This window comes from Urocitellus parryii, chromosome 9 (genome assembly GCF_045843805.1).
Source record: "Urocitellus parryii isolate mUroPar1 chromosome 9, mUroPar1.hap1, whole genome shotgun sequence".
NCBI lineage: Eukaryota > Metazoa > Chordata > Mammalia > Rodentia > Sciuridae > Urocitellus > Urocitellus parryii.
In genome coordinates, this window is record NC_135539.1 from 142,602,273 (window position 1) to 142,622,997 (window position 20,725).

At 35.4% G+C, this 20,725-nt stretch overlaps 1 protein-coding gene across 1 annotated transcript; it reads right to left on the reverse strand.

Annotated features, from left to right (window-relative positions):
* Positions 1-202: 202 nt before the first annotated feature.
* On the reverse strand, positions 203-20,498 carry Blzf1 (basic leucine zipper nuclear factor 1). The gene is made up of 7 exons (XM_026405258.2): positions 20,352-20,498; positions 19,554-19,634; positions 11,597-12,036; positions 9,586-9,785; positions 7,434-7,562; positions 5,417-5,636; positions 203-1,317 (listed from the first exon to the last, which is right to left on the reverse strand). The coding sequence occupies exons 2-7, from the start codon at positions 19,582-19,584 to the stop codon at positions 1,132-1,134; spliced, it is 1,206 nt and encodes a 401-aa protein (XP_026261043.2). The 5' UTR covers positions 19,585-19,634; positions 20,352-20,498; the 3' UTR covers positions 203-1,131.
* Positions 20,499-20,725: the final 227 nt, after the last annotated feature.

Here is a 20,725-nt window from a genome sequence, read left to right on the forward strand (position 1 = left end):
TAGGTTCCTCAAAAATCTAAAATTTATCATATGATCCAGCTATACCACTCCTTGGTATTTATCCAAAAGAATTAAAGTCAGCATATTTTAAAGACACATGCATACCTATGTTTATTGCAGCACAATTCACAATAGTCAAATTATGATAGCCCTGAGTGCACATTAACAGAGAATGGGTAAAGAAAATGTGGTACATAACATACAATAGACATTTATTCAGTGATAAAAGAGGACAAAATCTATCACATGCAGGAAAATGGATGGAACTGGAAACCATAATTTGGAGCAAAATAAGTCACCTGGAGAGAGAAGTACTGTATGTTTTCTCTCATATGTGGAAGTGAGGGAACAGAGAAACAGAGAAAAGAAGGGACTCTATGAAATGAGACCAGTAGGGTAGAGGAAGGGGATAAGGCTGAGGGAGGTATTAGGGTGTGAAGATCAATTTTTTTGTGTGTGTGCACAAATATGCCACAATGAAACCCACCATTCTGTATAATGAACACACACACATACACACACACACTCTCACACATTAGCCCCTTCACCCTTAGTATTTTTGTAAGCCTCTTTTGTAGCCTCCAAAATTACCATAAAAATGATTGAAACCTCTTCACTCTGTCTCCCAGGTATTATTTTTATGTAAGGTTTAGAAATTTTTTTCTGTAAAGAACAAACCATCAAGGGTCTACAAGTCCTACTGCATCTACTCTACTGTTGTTCAAAACCAGCTTAGGCAATAGCAGATGAATGGGTATGGGGTGACATTTGACTCATGGATTTAGTTTGTCTGCAGTAGTGCACCCAAATGAAACATTTTCTTACAGAATGATGAATAATATAAGAAGAATAATTTTGGGCCTCAAAGACAGGTAGAAAATCTTTTTGAGTCTTTTAGCATAAACATTGTGTTTGCCTGGATATTACCCTGTACTCTAAACATACCTACACGGTTCGCTTTCGTACCCTGAGATATTTATTAAGAAATGATAATCTGAAGTCCAGAACATAAAATATCTTTGTAGATATATGATATGTAAAGAGGAAGTGACATTACCTTGTATTATAAGAACCCAACTCCCAAATAAAAATGACTCTTGGACAATAAGCATGCCTCCAACATATGGAATATTAAAGGACAATAAGTTCTCCCTGGCAGTGATTGCAGCAATTGAAAGTTACATTTTCGTATCTAGTATAGGGATGAAATCGTCCAATATTTTTCTTTGCAGCAAGTAATGTGGTTGGTGAAGACTGAGAAAATAGATTATCAGATGAGTTTTCTGTACAGGTGACTGGATCCAAAATGCGTAGAACCTAAGGAAAACGAGAGGTAATATTAGACGTATGTAGTATGAACTATAAAAGCCTTTCATTTCACTGATGTATGACTACTTATGAAGTTCCAGTTCACTAATATGGAATTCTTATAAAAATCACATCTGAAGGATGAATTTGAGAACTTATCCCCCAGCAACCATACATTTAACAAAAATTCCTAGTTATTATTAATTACACTGTTACATGTTTTTTAAGAATGATAAAATTAATGCTCTTTTATGAATACTGACAGAAAAAAACAGAAAATGAGCTTACATCAATTCTACCTTGTGATGTCAATTTTTATCTTTAAGTAAATGGTGTTCACTATATCTTCTTTAATCTTTCATTCAACTACTTAAAATCAAGATTTTGCTTTTCATTCTTTTATCAAATGCTATTTTGCAGTATGATTAGTTTTTATTTGTAAAATAAATGGCTTTTCATTTCTCTTTTTCCAACTTACATGCAATAGTTTGTGTTAACAATCATGTTTTCATTTCTTGGGTTCCATAATACTATCACTCTCCCTATTCTTCACTCTGACTTTTCCTATTTAGTCTCCTTTACTGATAATCAAAGCAGGAACTTTTGGATTGAAAATATTTCTCTAACATGTTTATAAGGATAAAGATAACACGTCTGGCTCACAGCTCTTCTATCTCTTGTTCATATTCTCCCAATAATCGTCACATGATGAGTATGAGTTATGTTTCAAAGTAGGTAGGCAATGCAATTGGAAGGAAATTGTGAAAGCAACCAAAGAAAAGTCCTTCTCTCTGGAGGGCTTATTCAAGGGAGCTTACAAGAATTGCTGAAGAGGCCCATTTCCCTGCTCTGATGTTGTCCAGAAGATTGTTTTATCCTTCTAAGTTACCACCACACCCACACCAGCGCTACTTTAAGAATATCCCAGCATCACTTAAAAGCCATCATTCTATTTTAGGACCTCTATTTTTCAAATAAACTGTGCTTTTCCAATTTAGTTTTCGAGATCTTTCCATTTTACGCAACCTAGTTAAATATAAGATAACATGCAAAGAAGAGAGGCTTAAAGTTACTTATAAATTTGGAGGAGAAAATAAAGTTTCCAAATACCCTATATATGTTGTTACATTATGGATCTTTAGAGAGAAACAAAATGCTTAAGAAATTCAACAGGAGACTGAGACATCAGAATGGATAGAAATGCTTCTGGATGTTAGGCTAAAAGTGACAAGGATTGATTTTTAAGCATTGTCCCTTTCAAAGATCATGCTATACATGGTGTGGAAGATGGGAAAAGGAGGTGGCATTAGGGCAGACAAGGGAAAAAGACAGAAAGGTAAATCAGTGCAATTATCTGATTAAAAAATAAAGGCAACTGGCCCCTCTCCACTATGGAGGGATGTGCCTTTATTTGTCAGCTCTGACAAATAAACTCTCGTGTGTATCTCTAGGGGTGGGGGGAATGGCAACTTGAGGTAATGGGGCTGAAAGGTTCAAGAAATCCTAAGGAAGAAGTGTTATCAGTTTTGTTAAATGGGAAAATGTGATGGGATAAAAGACTAAGAGAACAAGGGAATCTTGATCAAGCCCTGAGAATTCCCAATATTCTGAAATAGAATGGTCAGATAAAAGAAAACATAGGAAATTGTAGCATAGGAAAAAAACAAGGGAAGAAAGTACTTTAAAAAAGAGGGAATGGTCCATTACTCCAAAAGTTCCTGGTAGCAACCAAGTATGCATTGACATAATTTCCCAAAAAATAGTAGAAAAGAGGAAACAATGTTTTTGATAAAGGTGATAAGTATAGTTCTAGGCACTGATTCATTCAGTAAATAGTTGAGTCCCTACTATGTACAACAGATTCCACACCTTGAGGAAACAAAGACATATTCCCTACCCCTTAAGCAGCTCATGGTTTGGGATAAGGAAGGAGAATCAAACAAATATAAGCTAATGAAGAGCTAGTGCAATGGAAGCCTGCAGAATGCACATCTAGACTTGCCGGTGAGACTTAGAGAAAACTGACTCATCCAGGTGGTGCAGAGGCTGGACAACAGGTCAGGTGCTGGGAAGCAGTCTAGGGAGATGGGAACACAAGGGTAAGTATGTGGAATGAGAAATGGTCAACACTGCTAGAATGTGAAGTGCAGAGTGGTAGGGGAACCTGTGAAATGATCTGTGAGAAGGAGGGATAAAAAAAGATTACAAAAATTCTTCTCTACTATATGAAAAATTTAGATTCAATAATGAGGCAGATAGGGAGCTGTATGATTATTGTATTGGCATTTAAAAAACAACCCTCTGGGAAAGTAGCTCAAGATGGCCTGGAGGCAGGTTTAAAAAAAAAAAAAGCCAGGGATACTGACACAGTCGAGGGTGTAAGTCAGGAGCTGGAACTTGGGAGCAGGGCAGGTGTAGGGGTGTGTGTCTGTGTGTGTCTGTGTGTGTGTGTGTGTGTGTGTAAATCAGAAGGAACTAAGAAGATGGTAAAATTAACAGGAGCCTGAAGGAAAAAAATAAAAATCACGGCTACCATTAGTTGAGAGATTACTGTATGTCAGAAACTGTTATGGCCTTTAAATGCATTGTTTTATGGAATCCTGAAAATACCATATACAATAGGAACAGTCACTAAGATATGGAATATAGGAAAGAGGTTATTTTTCTTCTTTTTAGGGGGGTATACAAATGCAAAAGCTAGGAGAAAAGAGGTTGTTCCGTTTTTAACTGTCTGTATAATGAGCAGAAATGTGCAGATGTAGAGAACGTCTATAAAGAAGAGCTCAGAAAGAGTAATGTCACAGAAGTCAAGAGAGATTGAAGGAAAAAAAATGCTTGATTGGATAAAATATGATCACAAAATAAGCATTCATGACCTGTGTAAGAGTACTTTTTAAGTACAGTGAGGCTGGGAGTCTTCAACACTTTGAAGTGGATGGCTTGCAAGGACAAACAGGCTGTGAAGGGAGGTGATGAGGCCATACCCAGGGCCTACTGAGAGAGACTTGTCTTTTAGATGGATGACACCTGGGCATATTCTTAACTGAAAAGGAAAGAGTCAACAGAGAGAGAAGGGATAACTGTTCATGGATCTGATGTGCCTAGAGAGCGACTATGCTTGGGGCAGAGGGGGAATACCTTTCCCTCGGAAAGAAATGAGTATAATGCTGGTCATCATACATGTAGGCTTCCAGACATCAACTGGGACTCTGGGGCAGTTTTCTGCCCATACTCTCTCCTTCTTCTGTGAATCAGGAACCAAAGTCATCTGGTGAATGTGAGGTAGTGGTCTGATGGGTACTGAAACAAAGAAGGCAAACAGCCAAACTGACAAAAGACTGGGTTCTGAGTATACCTGGGGAGGACAAGGGAACAAGGCCCTTGAAAATGAAGTCTAGGGAAGCCAGAGAAGGAAGAGAAGTTGGGGCTGTGAGCCGATAAGATGAAAAAAATGTAGCTATCAAGAGAATAAAAATAATGATGTGATCAAGAAACAGGTAGTAAAAATGGAAGAATCAGAGTTAGAAAGAAATTGGAGTCACAGATCAGAGAGAAAGATGTTAAAGATTTTAATAATGGAAGAATTCTAGTGAATAACAAGATCTAACATGGGGACCTGGAGTTGGGTACTAAAGTTGTAAGGTAAACTTTGCTGTCACCCAGAACTGTAAGATCATAGTATTTGATAGGTCACCTGCATGGGTGCTGAATTCATCCAGAACTGTAGGTACTTGGTCTACATTATTTGAATCTGTATTATTCAGCACTTTCCCAGCTTTTATGTGGGAATTACATAATTTCTTAGATCAGAAGTAACCTACTTAACTCACTAATGATTACTAAATTAAAAAACTGGACCCTCTTTCAAAACAATTACATTTTTTTTTCTCCTCAAAATACAGCAGTTATGGTAGGGAAAATTAAAGCTCAGAGGAGAAAATTGTCTCCATGATCACAAGCTCATTAGTATGAAAATCAGGCTTAGATCCCGTACTTCCCAACTCCCAATGCCAAGTACTCCCATTATAACATGTTGCTTTTCAGTAAGGGTATAGGTAAAATTCCAGAGATCATAATAGAAATTCCACAGATCATGAAACTATTTTACCTTTTCAGCCATTTTTTCAGCTGGGGAGCTGCAGAATTCAACTGTTGATGGTATCTTTTTCTGACTGCCAATGCCAACATTCCCCAGAAGATGAGAATTTAATGCTTTTGCTAAATTGTGATTTGTTAATGCAAGTTCTGCTGTGCTCTGAGGTTGTGCACTGGGGGAGTAAGTCTGCTCTCTTCCCCACTGTAAGGAGACCAAGAGCTCCTCCAAAAATCTGCATAAGATACACATGAACTCTGAACATTAGTGAGAAGACAATATATAAAAATCCATAATAATAAATAAGTGAGAAACATATTTCTGAAATCATACATTGTCTTTCTCCTGTATCTTTCTCTCTCCAAGTTCAATAAACCAGGAAGTCTGGTCAAATAAATTAACAACAAAAAGCATCTGTCAATCTGAAAATCACTCAAAAAATAGTACATTTTTAGTTATTATACTTTAGTACAGGAGCTACTGATTTGTGCATCTATGGGTTTTCTTTTTTGGTGAGTTTACACTGATTTTGAATGCTAAACCAACCTACAATACCTGAGCTTAACCCTAGTTTGTCATAATGTACAAATCTTTTTCTATACTATTGCATTTGATTCACTAAATCTCTGTTAAGGATTTTTACATCTATGTTCCTTAGAGGTATTGGTCTATAGTCTATAGTTTTTTTTGTTATGTCTTTGGTTTTCGTATTAAGATAATGGTAGTCTCATAAAATGAGTTAGAAATTTTTCCTTTTTCCTTTACACTTGAAAGAATTTGTGTAAACTTTCTTTCTTAGATGTTTACTAGTATTTACTAGTGAATCCAATTAGACCCAGAATTTCCCTTATTTCCTTACTAGATGGTTTTTAACTACAAATGCATACCTAGTAGATTAGGACTATTTAGGTAATATATTTTTTCTTTTCTTTTTTTTTTTTTGCAGTTCTGGGGATCAATATATATATGTTTTAGAGTTACCTTTAATAGTCTATTTCATCTACATTACTGAATTTATTGACATAGAGTTGTAATCATCGTCTTTTATGATTTTTTTTTTCATGTCTATATAACCTGCAGGGTCATTCCTAACATTTAATGTGAATCTTCTCTTTTTACCATAATTAAACTTGCTAGAGGTTTCTTAAGTTTTTCTTTTTTTGAATATTTATTCTTGAAGTTTTATGTGGACACAATATCTTTATTTTACATTTACGTGGTGCTGAGGATGGAATCCAGTGCCTCGTGCATGCTAGGCAAGCATTCTACCACTGAGCCACAACCTCAGCGCCCATAAGTTTATCTTTTCAAAGAACTAACATTTGGCTTTTAAATGCACTTTAGCTTTCATCCTTATTGTATTCTTTCTTCTGCTTACTTTGGGTTTAATTTTTTGAGGGAGATGAGACCTTTCTTCTTTTCCAAAATAAGCATTTAAGGCTATGCATTTTCCTCTAAACACTACATTAGCTGCCTCCCACGAATTTTGATATTTTGATATAGTAGGCTTTGTCCTTTTAATCACACATACAATTTACTCTTTGACACTTACTGATTCTGTTAATAATTCAATTATATATAGTGGCAAGGAGCTTATTTTTAAGTTAGGCTTTGTTGTTTTTTTTTTAAAGACTACCAACTTGAGTAGTTCTGGATATGGATTTGAAAACAAACTCTAATCCTATAGAAAGTCTTCAAAAAGATTACCTTCCATTGGAAAGACAGGTATATTCCTTGACTTCTAACAAGAGTTATATTAAACTACAAAACTACCATCCAAATCAGCTTTTAATTCCATATGTTTTTTTCTATTACTGGTATAAATAATCATTTCCCTAATTAAGAACAGGTGAAGAAGCATGTCTATATTTTCGGTCTCCTACCTCCCAAGACATCTGTTTTAAAATGCTACTTAAAGTATATGTTCAGTAAGTTATCAAATGTAAACACATTAAAAAAAAAAAAAACCTTTCATGGCAACAAAAACTTCAGGAGAAACTAGAAGAGTTCAGTATGTAAACAAGCTTCGTACTTCTTGGTAGCTATCATTTCTTGACGAAACTGCTCCCGTTCACTCAGGAGATCTTGTATAGCACTTTGTGCATCACGATTGTGACGCTGTAAAACTGCTCTGGAGCTGGTTAACTCATCTGCCATTACCCTGGAACAGATTAAAATTTCACATTCAAATTCTCTGATAATAAAACTGTAAAGAAAAATTAACATACTGCTTTGTAACTGGCATTTTCAAAAACAAAAAACAATTTAACATAGTCAAGCTGTCTTGTTTTAAAATTTTCACTAAAAAAATTTAAAAATGTTTATGAGCTTAGAGCTCATTAAAGGGATTCAGTCAAAATATTTGTAAAATGACAAAGGAAACACTTAATTTTTCTATACAATAACTTTTGAATTTACCCCAATCTTATTCCAGATTAATCATATTTGAAAAATAAATAAAACATTTTTAAATACAGAAAAATTTAAAGAGGAAGAAATGAGCTTTTTTTTTAATTACTCAATTATAATTTGCCCTTAGAAAAATACAGAAAAATAAAAAGGTTTCTATAAGATGAAAACTAAGTCTTTCCTCTGGCCTAGCATGACCATCCTTCTTTTATATGTAACATAAAAGTTTCTTACACATTTTTACCAAAAATCATGTATACTTCAACATAAAAGTATGTGTTAAAAATAAACAGTTTAAAAAATGGGATTATTTAATACAAAGTTACCATACCTTGCTTTTTTAACTTACTAATTTTGGAGCTTTTTCCACATGAGCACATGTAACACTATCTTATTCCCAGTTTTCTATTTTTGCGGCACTGGGGATCGAAACCAGGGCTTTGCACATGCACTGAGCTATAACCCTAGCCTTTTTTAAAGTTTTACTTTTGAGACTTGAGTTTCGCTAAGTTGTCCAGGCTGGCCTCAACTTGTGATCCTACTGCCATAGCCTCCTGAGTGGTTTGATTATTGGCCCAACTCATTTCCTCCAGTTTTGAAGAACCAACTTCATGTTTTCTAGTGATTGTAAATACTACATTTTATTTGACCAACTCTACTGATGAAACTGAAGCAAATTTTAAAGTATAGTTTCAGCTGAAAATTTAACACTAAAATTTAAAGTTTCAGACCATACTTATTACTGAATTCCTTAAAAGGAAAACAATTTTGACATTAATAGGTTAAATCAATAAAATATCAATAATTTTTATTGTCTTTAGAATGTGATCATAGGTGTTGATCAGGATGTTAAGAAAGTTACATACTGCAATAATCTGTATGACATATGCATGATTTGCCTCTTAAACTGTTTAATAAGAACTATGTTTCAATTTAAGTCAATACTAATAAAATCATTTCTTCAAATAGCATACTATACTAGCACAACTAGAAAACAAATAAATGAAGAACTTTAAGAGAACAATCAAGTACTAGAAAGTATGAGAGATGTTAGTATGTGAAAAAATATGTGGTTCTTAAAGTATAACGTGGAAACCTTTGGGTGTTCTGTGAAAATTTTCTAGATGATTCATTAAATCAGTAATTGTTAAACATATAAAGTCCTTTTCTAAGCATTAGAAATACAGAGATGAATAACATCAGATCTTGTCCCCAGTAACTCAAAGTTGACAGGGATAAACAAAGAGTCAATAGATATATAGCAGAGTTTCCCAAACAGTCTAGATACCTAGATTCGGACCTGGTTTATTACCTGTTAGACAGTAGCCTCATGAAGTATGCCATAAAAATGTTGTAATTTTTTTTTTACTTATGATGGAAAGAAAAAGGTTGGGAAGCTCTCTTATATAGACAAAAGAACTATGAGAACAGGACATGGGCAGTGTCCTCTTAGGCAGTGGGAACAATATTAGAGTTCTCCAGATAGAAGGTGGAAAAAAAATGTAGTTTTGTCTTTTTAGTTTTAATATTTACCAGATATCTGAATTTACAGGTTTGTTTTGATCTTAAACCCTGCAAGAGAAGCAATTTCCAGACTGAGGAAGGATCCTTCTATTATTTTCCCATTCAGGGAGATTGTGTGAAAGCCACATATTAAATGATGTATGAAGTACCATCTCAGAAATTTTTGTACTATAATCTACTTTCTTGTATTATGGTTTGAAAACCTGATAACAAAAACTAGTAAATGAAATACTATTTAGAATAGAAAATACCTGCTTGCGAGAAATTTACTACGCCACACATCACATTGTATGGACATACGTTCTAACTGTTCGGAGAGTTGAGCTGTGTTTCGACCTAGGGCTTCATTTTCTAAAATAAGCTGATTCTTTTCACGGGCTAGACGTTCAAAGTGATACTGAAGATCATCCCCCACAGAAGCCACCAACAACTTTTTTAACTCACGATTTACCTAGAAGAACATAACAAATACAATAAGCTCAAAGAAATGTCAGATTTTTTTTTTTTGAGAGAGAGAGAGAGAGAGAGAGAGAGAGAATTTTTTAATATTTATTTTTCAGGTTTTGGTGGACACAACATCTTTGATTTTTATGTGGTACTGAGGATCAAACCCAGCGACCCGTGCATGCCAGGCGAACGTGCTACCGCTTGAGCCACATCCCCAGCCCACAGACTTTTTAATATAACAAAATTAAAACAAATAAACAACCTATGTTTAAAATGTTTTAAAAAATTGATATTATATATTAACATGCATAATGTATACAGCATTATCTCTATCTTTACATGTAGATAATGTGGTTATAAACTGAGCCTCTATAATAAAGTACAACTCAGCATGAAAATAAACTGCTTCCAGTCAACATAAAGGAAATGCAATCAGAAAATTAAACTAATACATTTTGCCCCAAAATGTGAGAGTATATTTTATGTGGATTTTACTTCAACATTTATAAGTTTATCTTTTTGTGTCTTAAAACTTTTAAGAGTTTAAGAAAAAGGAAGTAATATAGGATGTCAATAAGCATAATCTTTACATTGCTATTGAAAAAAGCAAAACAATTAAAACAAATGTCCAATAGGTATTGGTGCAGCCATTGAAGAACACTATTACCAATAATAATTAGAACGTTGTGACAAGGAAAATAATGACTGAAAAAATGTGGGTTACAAGACAAAATAAATTCAATATGTGTAGTTTTGAAGCCATATCTCGATAGTGTAGTTTATGGGTGGTACCATTTTCATTGTTTTTCTCTCTAGTGTAAAAAATGTTTATTATTTACCAGATATCTGAGTTCAGTTTTGATGTGGTCTTAAACACTGCAGGAGTGATTCTGAAGGAGAGGTTCCTTATATCAACCATTTCTCTACTTCAGGAGACTGTAGGACCATCAATAAGAGAAAGAGCTGTATATTCAATAATATATGAATTACTCTGACAAACTTTGTCAGATATCTTAATACTAAGAACTAATAAGAATGTACTACTTTTATACTTAGAAATTGGTTAAAGACATATTTAAAATATATTATTACCAGGTGTGGTAGTGCATGCCTGTAATCCCAGCGACTCAGGAGACTGAGGCAGGAGAACTACAAGTTCCAGGTCTGCCTCAGAAATTCAGCATGGCCCCTAAGCAACTTAGTGACACCCTTTCTTAAAATAAAAAATGAAAAAGGGCTGGGAGTGTGGCTCAGTGGGGATATGACTCAGTCCCCTCCCCCAAAATTTATAATATATAGTTTGTGTTTATATAGTAAATATATTATTAAATATATTATGTGTGTTTAAATTACACTTACACGTTTATGTGTATTATTAAATACATTAATATAGTTGGACAAGAATCATTATGGTGTCAAAAGACTAGTATCTGGCAAAAAAGACACAGTCCAATAGAGAAACAAGGGAGAGTTAAGGCAATTTTACTAAGATGTAAAGATCACAGCAACACCATCAAGCACTATAGATTGATTTGGTCACTCTTTGGTTTGGCACTTTATAACTGTAACCTACCTTTACAAACTACTTTTATAAGCACCTCACATATCCATCTTTGACTAGGCTTAGTATAAGTTCCCAATAACAACTCTCTAGAAGCCCTCAGAAAGTATGAGAAATATAAGAGGAAAAATTTTAAAGAAATGATAACCTATGATAAATGACATTTCCACGAAGAAACGTAGTTTCCTATCCAGGCTTAGAAGGTCCAGGTGTAAAAAGTTGCCCCCCATTCAAGTGATTCAGGCCAATCTTACCTCTGTTTGTACTCGGAGCTGGTTTGAAAGACCTTCTTTGTCTTGTAGTAACCTTCTTTCAGAGTTCTTGAGCTTTTCCAATACAGTCTTCACCTCCGAGAGTTCCTTTCTAGGTTCTATAACTCCTTCAGGCTGACCATGAAATTCTCCTCTATGATATCCTAGAGATTTAACCTTTCCATTTTTGTTGGGGATATCATGAGTTATAGCAGTTTTGGGAACACGTATTCTTATAGCTTCTACCTCCACTGCCTTTTCAGAAAGAATCTTTCCCAGCTGAAGAACTCCTGGGTTCTCTGAAGGAGCTGCTTTCTTGCGTGGACTCTGAAGGATATGATGCTTTATGGACTGGACTCCAGAGGTGGTTTCAATAGATGTAGGTGGCTCTTCTGTTTCCATTCCATCTCCTGCTCCTCGGATTGGGGTTGAAGTAAGGGTGACTAAGAAAGGAGAAACAAAACTCGAATTACTAGAAAGAAATGCTAAGGAAATGCCAAGACTGCTTTTTTTTTACATTCAAACTTACTGGCACTACAAAAAAAATTTTTTTTAAAAAGGAAAACATTCAGAGTAAAAAGTAATTTTCCAAACAACCATTTGTCAAGGAACAGAGTTTTCCAGGCTCAAACTGTCTAAGTGCATCTCTCAGAAGAAGATGCAAGACAACTGGAATCACAACATTTGATTTGGACTTCTTCTTAACATGATCCTAGGTCAATATTTTTTTTTTTTTTTGGTGCTGGGGATCTAGATAAATAATTTAATTCTCCATTAATCTCTACATCCTGATATGCAAAATGGAAATTAAGAAAGATATTATAAGGTGTAGTAAGAAAGAACGTAATAAGATCAAGTGCTTGGCACATGGTAGACGATAATTTTAGTTAAATATAAAATAAGTATCAGCTTTACATGTACACATTTACAAACCATTTATGTACCTCAAAACAAATTCAAGTTTTTTTGTGACCTCCTGGCAAAGAATGCTTTTGCACAAGGGTAAAGAAAAACATGTTAAACTGGAGAACTGATTAGGCAAAGCCTGAGTCATATTTTTAAACCTAAGGGTTTAAGTGTTGCTTACAGAAGTTGAAACATTGTACTGTCAGATTAAACTTCTATAGAACTCACTTTCACCATACCATATTCAAATTATTTTACTGGTGTTCTGTTTCTTCCAGTGGCTGTCAACTTATTTTTAGGTATACTATATTCCCCATGAAGTACTTGTACACAATACTCAATACACACATGAGTAATAACAAATTTATGACGAAAAAGATATGAATGAGAATGTGGAAAGGGTAGAGGACAAGCACACAGGTCAGCAACGATGATCATAATAATGAACTCTGATGATTATAGGTAGCGAACATGGTGCTGAGTGCCTTATAGAGTTCAGACATTCTGAGGCAGTGCTGACCACTTCATTGGGAAGAAGTACTATCTAATTTAGGAGAAAGGATATTCACGTAAAAAGACAAAATGAGTATTGGAAATATAGATCATTGGTAGTGCCTGTGCTTAACATCCATGAGGCCCTGGATTAATTCCTTATTACCACAAAAAGGAAATAAAAAAGATAAAATGTATTAAAGGGTAGGGGCTAAGTGAAAGAGTGCTTGCCTAGCATGTGTGAGGCCCTGGGTTCAATACTCAGCACCACATAAAAATAAACAAATAAATAAAATAAAGGTATTGTGTCCAACTACAACTAAAAAATAAATATTTTTAAAAAATGTATTACAGGGTAATGTATAGTGAGATGCAATAAAGGTATATTTTGATAGAAATTTTATTTCTACAAAAACATTAAAGTCAATCATGAATTACTGATTGCTCTTTAGTGACTTCATTACTGTTTAGCCAAATCTCATATTCGTGTGTGTATAAATTATGTAAATAACATATAGTAATGTTATATATTCAATATATAAATAATAACTAATATAAATAATGTAATCTCCTAAGACAAAGACCTGAAACAGAATTCTTAGTAAGAAAAAAAATCACAAGTATGTCCTTAGTTTTGATTATTACTAAATAAAATATCTTACTATATCAAATATAAATCACACTTCACTGTAACCATACTCATTGAGTTTGGTAAGAGCAATAATAAGGTCTTACTAAAATTAAACATCTTTGGAGTTTCTGATGTCCAAAGCCACATTGAGAGAGAGATAATTTGTGAACATTCCAAACTGAAGCAGACTGTCCTGTCACCCTCTTTCTTAGAATTACGGCCCTGAAATGGAGTTCTCTGGCCAAAGCACCATAAAAAAGGTAAGCATTCTTGGGGCAATGTTAAGAAAGTTCAAAAGTTACCTGCCAAGGTGTTTTAAGCAAAGGAAATATCTAACCAGAAAAACTTCCTGAGGTTTCTTTGTTAGGTCTACTTTTACTGAACTCAGTTTTCTTCCTCTTCCAAACTTCACTACACAGATACAAAAACTACTAAACAGAACAGATTATCTTCACACACAATCACACATCTTTGGTTCCTATTACTATTTTTAAAATATACATTACTAAAGATATTAACAAGAATAAATTTACCTATGTTATCATCACTATAAAATACTTATTATTTCAAACTACTTTGGTATTTTTATAATCATAATAAATCGTAATCATAATAAATTTTATAAGTTTAACATTATTTTTCTGTTTTGCTATAATCTTCATATTTTTCATTTTATGGCTATAATATAGGGCTTCATGTTTATATTAGAATTCACTTATTATATTGTTGGATATTTGCTTTTATCAATTTTTCACTATAATAAATAGTGTTATTATATAATGGTTTAGTGAACATTTTCATGCCTCAACCTCTCGACTTCTGGATTCTTTCTTCTTTCTTGAGACAACCTATCACTATATTATGAGGGTTAGCCCTGAACTTCTGAGTTCAACCAATTCTCCTGCCTGACCCTACCACACGGCTAGGATTATAGGAATGCACCACCATAACTGACTTGTACTTATTTCTTTCAAATAAATTACCAATAATGGGTCTGGTGAAGATCTGTATTGCCAAACTGTCTTCCAAAATCAATCTATAATCTATTAGTCTATTCCTTATGTTCTTATTTAGTTTTACTTTTTTGACATGCTCAATCCTATGATTTAATACAATTCTTAAAAGTAAATAAGAACACATGTGAAGTGTTTAGAATGGTGTTTGGTACAATAAGCACTCATTAAATATTAGGGCCTACTGTGATCATCATTATTCTTCTTTAAATAAATTCCTGACAAACTTTGGGGTCTTAGGAATTTCATGTTACATTAGAGGGGAGGGAGAAAGAAATCTGGGATGGACTTAATGTGCTCTATTCATAAAATATGTACACAAGAATAAAATAGTGCCAATTCAATATGAAATTTAAAACATGCTGCAGCTTATTAGCACTCACTAGAATATCCACTGAACTACTTTAAAAATAAAAAACTATTCTCATGTTCTTAAAATCTGGTTTTGTCTTAACTTTACTTAATGTGAATTTTATTTTATTAATAAGACATTCTGGCATTCGAGAACTTAGAATCAACTATTTATTAAGGATTAATAAAAACAATAAGAAAAAGATTACGAGAGCCATGGCACTCAGGCCCACTGAGGATGAAGATATGACAAGCAGGTGTGATACTTTGACCACAGGTGAATAGGATTTCTATGCAAGTCAGAACAGTTTTTTTTTGGCGGTACCAGGGATTGAACTCAGGGGCACACAACCAGTGAGCCACATCCCCAACCCTATTTTGTATTTTATTTAGAGACAGGGTTTCACTGAGTTGCTTAGCATCTCATTTTTGCTGAGTCTGGCTTTGAACTCATGATCCTTCTGCCTCAGCCTCCCAAGCCGAAGGGATCACAGGTGTGTGCCACTGCGCCTGGCTAAATTTATTCTTAACTTTATTTGAATTGTTCTACTCACTCAAGGTTTATGAATATCAAGGTTGTGCTACATTATCACATGGCAGCTCTGTCTCACAACTGATTCTAGCTAACATGCAAGGGCAAGCTGGCAATGAGAGCCAGGGCTTGACATTTTCTCATCTGGTAGCTTACAGTTCATAATTCTATTTTCCCTGTGACATACACAGATACCTTTATTACATATGTACTGGTACAATCTAAGGCACATTCATGAGCAATTACCTTCTCTCAAGACCCTATGGTACCACCTCCATAATTATGAGTGATGTTTGAGTAAAGCAAAACACCATCCCTTACTTTTCTGCACTCTTTGAGGGGAATCAACAAGACAGACCACCACTATGGTACTCACCAACACTACCTCCACCTGTGAACACTTACCATCGAACTAAATCATATCTAAAGTTCATGCCTCACTCTTATTGCCTCACTCTTTTTGGTGAAATATAAGGACATAAGAAATAAGGTTGCTAGTCTAACATTCTAGAGTAGAGGTTGGCAATATTTTTTGTAAAGGGCCAGAGAATAAATATTTCAGGCTTTGTGAATTAGGAAGTAAAAGCAAGGATTCTAGTTAGGTATGTAACACAAAAGAGAAAAAGCAATGATTACTGATGAAATTCAAACTATAATGATTATGGAATAGAGTTGGTACTATAGATTTAATTATGAAAACAGCATAATTAAATTTTACTTAGGATAACATCTGATTTATGTGGAACTCAAAGTTACTGTTCCCTATCAGTCTGATCACAACCATTTTCAAGGAGGCCCAAGAGCCACATTTGCCAATCCTTGCTCCAGAATATTTAGACAAAAAGTATGATTTTACAATTTGTCATTGAACAAATACTGTCATTTATTCATAACATTGTGAATCTACAGAGAAAGATAGTCAATCAATCAAGAAAAAAAAAAACACAACAAACAAATAAACAAACAAAAAAAGTCAGCAGGGAGAGAAGGAACACCAGACTGCATCAAAATTTAAGTCCCCTCTGCCATCAGACCCTGAGTCAGAATAATGTAAAAGTCCCCATTGCTATGTATTGTTTAAACTTGGATAAATCACTCAACTACACCCTCTTCCCATCCCCTGGAGCTTTCAGAAAAGGGAAATACTACAGTATTTTAGGATAATTTGTTTCTCTTGCAGACTAAACTATTGAAAGCTTCTTAGGGTAGAAATGTTTCCTATTTTTTATATCACTAGCTATAGAAATGGTGCTTGGCACGGAGACAATGAGTAAGTGCTAATGAAGCTTATCAATCTTTTACACACATCTGGAAGATTTCAGGTGTATGTTCAATAACTAATTCCTTTAAAAAGTGCTTATGTTTTTCCTTTACGCTGAACCATTAATTCCTAACTCAGTTACAGTCTGACAGAGTTTTCCTTTAGAAAAGCTCTAGCAGCAATGATGTATCACTCTAATGATGTCAGTATTGCTCATATGTCTTCCGAGAGGAAGTTCTAGTATGATACCAAACAACAAATGATCAAGAACATAACCATGTTTCTCACCTGAGGCAGGTACAGGATATGCAGACAACTGACAAGGTCAAACCTAAGTACCTAAGTCTTCTCAGGCCATGCAATACAAGTAACTTTTGTTCACTGTTAGCATTATATTAAGTAGGAATAGCACTAGTAGTTGGATTGTCTTCCTTATTAGATAATTAAGATCAAATGAAATAAAGTATATGAAAGTGCTGTTTTATAACTCTAATCCTCATTACAAATAACAATAAAAATAACAGTTTCAGAGGCACTCCAATAACAAGCTTTTAATCACTAATCATAATTTTTGCTAAATGCCATGCTAGTTGTTTTCACATTAGTTATCATTTTAATTGCTTTTATTTCCTATTTATTCCCAGTTTATTACTTTGATTAGTCTTTGATTTACTTATTCTAATACTTTTAAGCTGTTTTAGTGACTTGTGAAAAGAACAGTTGTTGCATCTAGCTATATTAAATTCAATTAAGTACTTATTAGTGTGACCTTTCTTTGTTGTTTCCTGAACATATCTGAATCCTTTTTTTCTTTTATTTTCTTAAATTGTTTTCAGTTGTCAATGTACCTTTATTTTATTTATATGTGGTGCTGAGAATCAAACCCAGTGCCTCACACATGCTAGGCAAGTGCTGAACCACTAAGCTACTACATCCCTTTTTAAAGACTGAAATAAATAGAGTTTGCTACTGGAAATATGCTTCCTGAAAAGTTTGCTTCTAGAAAACTACTTCCTATCTCTTATTAAAGGCTCTGGCAGGAAGAACTTGACTCTATTCCCAAAATGAGCTGGGTCAGGAGTTTACTTTGGGCCATGTCAAGATTGTTGTCTATATCTAACAAAAAAATAATTGTTGTCTATAAAATTCTAAATCTCAAGAGGAGAGATCTGAGCTACTGATAAATTTGGAAGTTGTTCTTACAGATAATTAATCATAGAAGCTCTGAGAGTAGAAGAGAAAGAGAGCTGAAAAACACTGATATTTAAAACATAAACCAGAGAGGAGTCTGAAAAATAGAGAAGATACTGCTACAGCAGCAATATCCAAAATAATTTTGGCAATGATAGAAATATCACTAGTTACCAGCCACATTTGGTTACTAAGTACTTGGAGGCTGTGATGGTTTAGATATAAGCTATCTCCCAAATGCTCATGTGTGAGACAATGCAAGAAAGTTTAGTAGTGAAATGATTGAGACTTTTAACCTAATCAGAGAAATCCCTTGATAGGAATTGAGTAGTAACTTTAAACAGGTAGCACGTGGCTGGAGGAGGTAGGTCATTGGGGGTGTGCCTTTGGGGTATATATTTCTGTCCCTGGAGAATACAGCTATCTCTTTCTTTCTTTTTCTCTGCTTCCTGGTTCCATGTTATAACCTGTTTTCCTCTGCCACACCTTCCACCATGATGTGCTTTCTCACCTCTAGGCGACAGCAATGGGGTCAGCTATCTACGAACTGAGACCTCAATTGTTCTGGTCACGTCTTTTGGTACAGCAGGAAAAAAAAAAAAAAAAAAGCTGACTAAAACAGTTGTAGCTAATATGACTGAGAACTAAATGTTGATTTTTTTAAAATATTAATTTAAATTCAAATAGTCACATGTGGTTACTGTGTTGGGCAGTAAAGAGCAGACTGACAACACTGTGGTAGCTTGGAAGTCATGGAAAGAAAGAATTTCAAAAGGTAGGGAATGGGGCCGAGTTTGTGGCTCAGTGGCAGTGCGCTTGCCTTGCACATGTGAGGCACTGGGTTTGATCCTCAGCACCACATAAAAATAAATAAGCAAAATAAAAATATTAAAAAAGGTAGGGAATGATTAAGAATATTACAAGCAAAGCAAGACTACAAGCTGACTAATGAACACGGCAAGTGCTATAGGTAGAACTGTATCCCCCAAATACTTATGCTGAAGTCCTAACCTCAGTACCTCAGAATGAGGCCTTATTTGGAAAAAGGATCATGCAAATATAGTTAAGATGAAATCATACAGGAGTAGGGTGGGTCACTTATCCAATATGACTGCTGCCCTTATAAAAGGGGAAAGTTGGATACAGAAAAATGCACACGGAGAGAACACCACATAAACAGAGGATGGAAAAGCCAAGGAGCACCAAAGAGTGTCAGCAAACCCCAAGGAGAGGAACCCAGATCTTTTCCTAATGCCTACTCAGAGTGTAGCCTTGCTGGTATACTTTATTTTTGTTTATTTAAATCCTGATCTTCTAGTGGATAGGTAATACATTGTTCAAGTCAGTTTTGTTACACTAAACTTTTAAAAGTAAGTAATCATCCAACAAATACCACCTAATGATGTTAAGGTTTATCTGAAGTACTGAAATATAAAAGTTGAATTAATAATTAAACATGAAGAGATCTGAAACAGAAATGATTCCCAAGGAATCTATGAGATTTACTCAACTGGCTGAAACATTCCTTCATATCATAAATTTCACGTCTTAAAAACAGGTATCATCAAAGTAAGGACACTTACCTTTAGTTTCTAAACTTTTAAGAGTAGTCATATTTTTTTCTTTAATGAAAATGTATTTCAAGACTTCCACTGGGAAAAAAACCTAAAAACGTATACACAGAAGAGAGTTAATATCATATAAACACAGTTGATAAGTGCCTGTAGTTAAAAATGTGTATTTTAATTACTTCTGCTTTTAGAACTCATGCACTTAGGGAAATATTCTTCACATTCCCTTCTCACAGGTGATAAAAAAATTCGGCATAGTTTACTTGTAGATGCCGTTTTACCATCCTCACCAGTACAGTCTAAACTGCCAGAGGTGTGTCTTGAATTTTGGAAACGCTTAAGTTACTGCAAGAGCTTTTACACCACTGATAGGACAACAGGAATTTTAAAATACTTATTCCCCTAGGAGACACAAAGCGCATCCGTTTACACGTTTAAGAAGCAACGAAAGTACTACTCAAGATAATTCAGTTTGCCCCTTTTTGGTAAGACAGTCAAAATGGTGCAGTTCCTAAGGGCAAAGATGCACACCGCGCCTCCAGCCACGTCCGCACAGGCCCCGGGACTACCCTGGGCTCGCGGGGCCCTCAACGCGGCAGACTGCAGGCTCGATGACAGCCGGCGTGGCCACGCCAGGTCACCGGCGGGACTCGACGCCAAGCAGCGCGGAGGCCCCTGACCGGCTTCCCAACTGGGCGGGCTCGTTCTCGCCGGCCGCCTCTGGACGCAGGAGACCCGCAACCGCAGGCCGGCCCGGGAGGTCGACCCCCGTTCCTCCCGCGACCGAGAACCCCGCGCCCTCCCATAGTTACCTAAGCAGGCTCAGGAACTTGCCCCGAGACCCTTCTTTCCCGACTCCGGGCGGCCCCACGTCACAGGCCGTGGGCTCCGCGTCACCGGCTCGCTCGACCGGCTCCCCTCCCACCTGACGCGACCCGGGCCTTCCGTACTCCGGGGCGCCCCGCCCGCCACTTCCGGTTACTCAGGGTTTCGTTTCCGGAAGGCTTTTCCAAAGAGAAAGACAATACTCTGTGGTGCGCTTAAATTCGAGAGACATTGAAAATACAGTGTAACACCTCTGTAAGCGAGAAGTGCACAGGAGCATATTTAAAAGTAAACCATGGCAATATATGGAGCCTAGCCGCTTACTAGCTTGAACTTCCGGGTCACCTGTCAATCGAACG